Genomic DNA, 4,656 nt, shown 5'->3' with positions numbered 1-4,656 from the left:
ATCTCCTTGCAGTCCAAGGGACTCTCCAGAGTCTTCTCCAACACCACAGTTCAAAAGTATCAATTCTTCTGCGCTCAGCTTTCTTTATAGTCCAACTCTCACATCCATACATGACCACTGGAAAAACCAGCCTTGACTAGATGAACCTTTGTTGGCAAAGTAATGTCTCTGCTTTTTAATATGCTGTATAGGTTTGACATAACTTTCCTTCCAAGGAGTAAGCATCTTTTAATTTCATGGCTGCAAACACCATCTGCAGTGATTTTGGAGTCCAGAAAAATAAAGTCAGCCACTGTTTCCACTGTTTCCCCATCTGTTTCCCATGAAGTGATAGGACCAGATGCCATGATCTTCGTTTTCTGAATGTTGATCTTTAAGCCAACTTTTTCACTCTCCTCTTTCACTTTCATCAAGAGGCTCTTTAGTTCTTCTTCACTTTCTGCCATAAGGGTGGTGTCATCTGCACATCTGAGGTTATTGATATTTCTCCCAGCAGTCTTGCTTCCAGCTTGTGCTTCATCCAGTCCAGCATTTTTCATGATGTACTCTGCATATAAGTTAAATAAACAGGGTGATCATATACAGCCTCGACATACTCCTTTCCCAATTTGGAACCAGTCTGTTGTTCCATGTCCAGTTCTAACTGTTGCTTCTTGACCTGCATACAGATTTCTGAGGAGGCAGGTCAGATGGTCTACTGTTCCCATCTCTTAAGAATTTTCCACAATTTATTGTGATCCACACAGTCAAAGCTTTGGCATAGTCAATAAAGCAGAAGTAGATGTTTTTCTGGAACTCTCTTGATTTTTTGATGATCCAATAGATGTTGGCAATTTGACCTCTGGGTCCTCTGCCTTTTCTAAACTCAGCTTAAACAACTGGAAGTTCATGGTTCACGTACTGTTGAAGCCTCACTTAGAGAATTTTGTGCATTATTTTGCTAGTGTGTGAGATGAGTGCAGTTGTGCGGTAGTTTGAGCATTCTTTAGCATTGCCTTTCTTTGGGATTGGAATGAAAACTGACCTTTTCCAGTCCGATGCCCCCTGCTGAGTTTTCCAAACTTGCTGGCATATTGAGTACAGCACTTTCACAGCATCTTTTAGGATTTGAAATAGCTCAATTCGAATTCCATCACCTCCACTAGCTTTGTTCGTGGTGATGCTTCCTAAGGCCCACTTGACCTTGCATTCCAGGATGTCTGGCTCTAGGTATGTGATCACACCATAATGATTATCTGGGTCATGAAGATCTTTGTTGTATAGTTCTTCTGTGTATTGTTGCCACCTCTTCTTAATATCTTCTGCTTCTCTTAGGTCCTTACCATTCTGTCCTTTATTGTGCCTATCTTTATATGAAATGTTCCCTTAGGTCCTCTATTTTCCAGATGATATTATTTCCCAGGAATAGCCAGGTTTTTGTGATCCCACAAGTCACTGACATCCTTCCCTTTCAGAAGTATACTCTCTGGGTCTTTATGAGTCAGCATTAAATTAGTTATATATAATTAATGAGATATTCACAAATTTTATGTTAATTTCCGGAGAGTCATTATTTAGAAGTAAAGAAGTTTTGAACTTCTGACTTTTGATTGAATTCATATAATACATGTCTTGTGATAACTCTCTGATATGATTCATTATTACTTTTTCTTTTTCATAGATATAAGTATGCAGTTAAGCTCAGCCCAGTCTCGCTGCATCCTCCTAGAGAAGCAACTAGAATATACAAAGAGAATGGTTCTCAATGTAGAACGAGAGAAGAATATGATCCTAGAACAACAGGTGACTATGTTTTCTATAGTAATATAATATGTTTTTGAAGAATATTTAATGTCATGGGAAAATTGTCATATTGTAATTTAAATAGGATATAAAGCTGTATGTAGGAAATTTCCGGTTACAGTGATGCACACTAAGTCATTTGAACCAACTTTTCTATAGAGGAAACACAAACACTGGACAGAATATTAAAAAAGAAAAGAAGTATGTGTGCATAGTTAAATTCAAAGAAGTTGACCTCCAGAGTGGTTGGCTTTGGGTCCCTTCCTTTTTAGGACATTTTTGATTCCAGAAGAGTCAGTTGAAAGGCTAAATAGTGCTTTTGAAAGCCTCATTATGGGGCTAAAGAAGTTAAAGTTAAGAGTTCAAGATCTGCCAAGGGTAGGAACCCTGGTAAATATTCTGTGCTCTGAATGCTTTGTAATGATGAACAAAAAGGAAAACAAGATAGATTACAGCTCAGCTCTAGATTATCAGAGTAATCTAGAAAATCTTAGTCCCTGAAATTGGATTAAAGTGATCCTTAATGGCTAATGTTCCCAGGGTCCTCAAATTATTTCTATAAACCTTTCTTCTACACAGTGAGAAACTTTGCAATGAAAGATGACCAGGCAGAAGGAGATAACACTATCAAAAGAAATAGCATACTTAACAAACTATATATAAACACTCTCACAAGTTAGCTCCAGCTAGATCCTGGCTCTAGAAGATACAGACTTTAAAATAATTACACTTGATATAATCAAGGAGATAGAAAATAGAATCAAAATTTTCAACAGAACATTAGAAACCATAAAATGGCACAGCAGATTTGAAAAGGAACCAAATAAAAATTGCAATATTGTAAAAAAATACAATAAATGGAATTGAGAACTTAATGGTGCATCTAACAGCAGATCAGAAGAGATAATTAGTGAATTAGCAGATGAAACCATCCAGATCAATGAAGAGACAAAACAATGGTAAGCTTAGAAAAGAGAACAAGAGACATAATTTAGAGTGAGGTCAAATTTATGTGTGATTGGAATTCCAAAAGGAAAAGAGAGAGAATAGGACAGAAACAATGTTTGAAGATATAATGGCTGGGAAGTTAAAAAATTGACTAAAAAAATAATCACACCACAGATTTAAGAAACCCTATAAAACCAAAGCAGCAAAAATAAAAAGAAATAAAATAAATAATAAGACAAGAATAAAATCCTAAAAGCTGCTGGGGAAAATAAAAGGTTATGTTCAAAAGGACAACAATTAAATTGACAGCTGACTTCTCAATAGAAAATACTGAATCTGGAAGAAAACAACTGATTATAATTAAGATATTAAAAGAAAATAACTGTCAGTCTAGAGTCCAATGCCTGGTGAAAATATCCTCCAGAAATAAAGGTGAAGTGAAGACATTTTAAGACTGACCAAATCTGAGGTAATTTGTTACTAGGAAGTACATTCTAAAGGAAACACTGAAGGTATCATTCAGACAGAAGGAAGAGTATCTTAGATAGAAGGTCAGAGATGCAGGAAGGAATGAAGAACAATTAAGATGGTAAATATATAGGTAAATAAATATATAACAGCAATAATTATGTTTTATTTTATATATATAAATATATATAAAGGATTAAAATTAATGAGAATAGTAACTTATAAATTAGAACTGATAAATACAGTTTAAGTGTTCTAAGATCTTTGCTTTATGTTAAAAATGGGTAGAAGTACCAGTCAATACTGGATTTTAATGGGCCAAGTATTTAATAGGTTTCTCAAGGAACTAGAAAAGTTGATTCTAAAATTATATGAAAAGGAAAGGTCCAAAAGTAGCCAAGCTATTCTGAAGAAGAATAAGATGAGGTCTTGCCCTATGACATATTGATACTGTCAAAATTAGCATGATATTTGTGTGGACTGACAGAATAAAGGATTAGGGTATAGTCAGACCCGTTTATATGGAAAGACAATATAAAACAAGGATGCCATTGCATAACATTATTGAAATTCTAGACTTCAGTAAATATGTGGGGGAAATTGATTATCTATGTGAGAGAAAAAGAAAGAAATTGGATCCCTACCACACATTGTACACAAAAATAAATTCCAGATGGATTAAAGACTTATATGTTAACTTTAGAATTTTTATAAGAAAATACAGAATAATGCCTTTATGACCTTGGAGTTAAGAGAGATTTCTTAAGCAAGATACAAAAAGTACAAAGCAGTGGTAGAAAAATGGGCAAAGTTATGAAGAGGCATTTTGCAGGATAAAAGAAATCACAGTTCAGTTCAGTTCAGTTCAGTTGCTCAGTCGTGTCCGACTCTTTGCGATCCCACGAATAGCAGCACACCAGGCTTCCGTGTCTTTCACCAACTCCTGAAGCTTGCTCAAACTCATGTCCATTGAGTTGGTGATGCCATCCAGCCATCTCATCCTCTGTCGTCCCCTTTTCCTGCCCCCATTCTCTCCCAGCATCAGGGTCTTTTCCAGTGAGTCACCTCTTCGCATGAGGTGGCCAAAGTATTGGAGTTTCAGCTTCAACATCAGTCCTTCCAATGAACACCCAGGACTGATCTCCTCTAGGATGGACTGGTTGGATCTCCTTGCAGTCCAAGGGACTCTCAAAAGTCTTCTCCAACACTACAGTTGAAAAGCATCAATTCTTCGGTACTCAGCTCTCTTTATGGTCCAACTCTCACATACATACATGATTATTGGAAAAACCATAGTTTTGACTAGACAGACCTTTGTCGGCAAAATAAGGTCTCTGCTTTTTAATATGCTGTTAGGTTGGTCATAACTTTGCTTCCAAGGAGCAAGTGTCTTTTAATTTCATGGCTGCAGTCACCATTGCAGTGATTTTAGAGCCCAGGAAAATAAAATCTGTCAAC

General features: G+C 36.2%; 1 protein-coding gene across 3 annotated transcripts in view; it reads left to right on the top strand.

Annotated features, from left to right (window-relative positions):
* Positions 1-4,656, top strand: part of CEP57L1 (centrosomal protein 57kDa-like 1) — an 85,791-nt gene that overhangs the window by 63,560 nt on the left and 17,575 nt on the right. For all 3 annotated transcript variants that reach the window (XM_010856634.1, XM_010856633.1, XM_010856632.1), the window contains exon 4: positions 1,661-1,782. In XM_010856634.1, coding sequence (XP_010854936.1) covers positions 1,661-1,782 — 122 coding nt within the window. The remainder of the gene's footprint in view (positions 1-1,660; positions 1,783-4,656) is intronic.

The sequence above is a fragment of the Bison bison genome, unplaced genomic scaffold (genome assembly GCF_000754665.1).
Source record: "Bison bison bison isolate TAMUID 2011002044 unplaced genomic scaffold, Bison_UMD1.0 scf7180017864373, whole genome shotgun sequence".
Classification (NCBI taxonomy): Eukaryota; Metazoa; Chordata; class Mammalia; order Artiodactyla; family Bovidae; genus Bison; species Bison bison.
The sequence above is the reverse complement of the archived record's forward strand: the minus strand, read 5'-3'. Positions and strand labels throughout refer to the sequence as shown.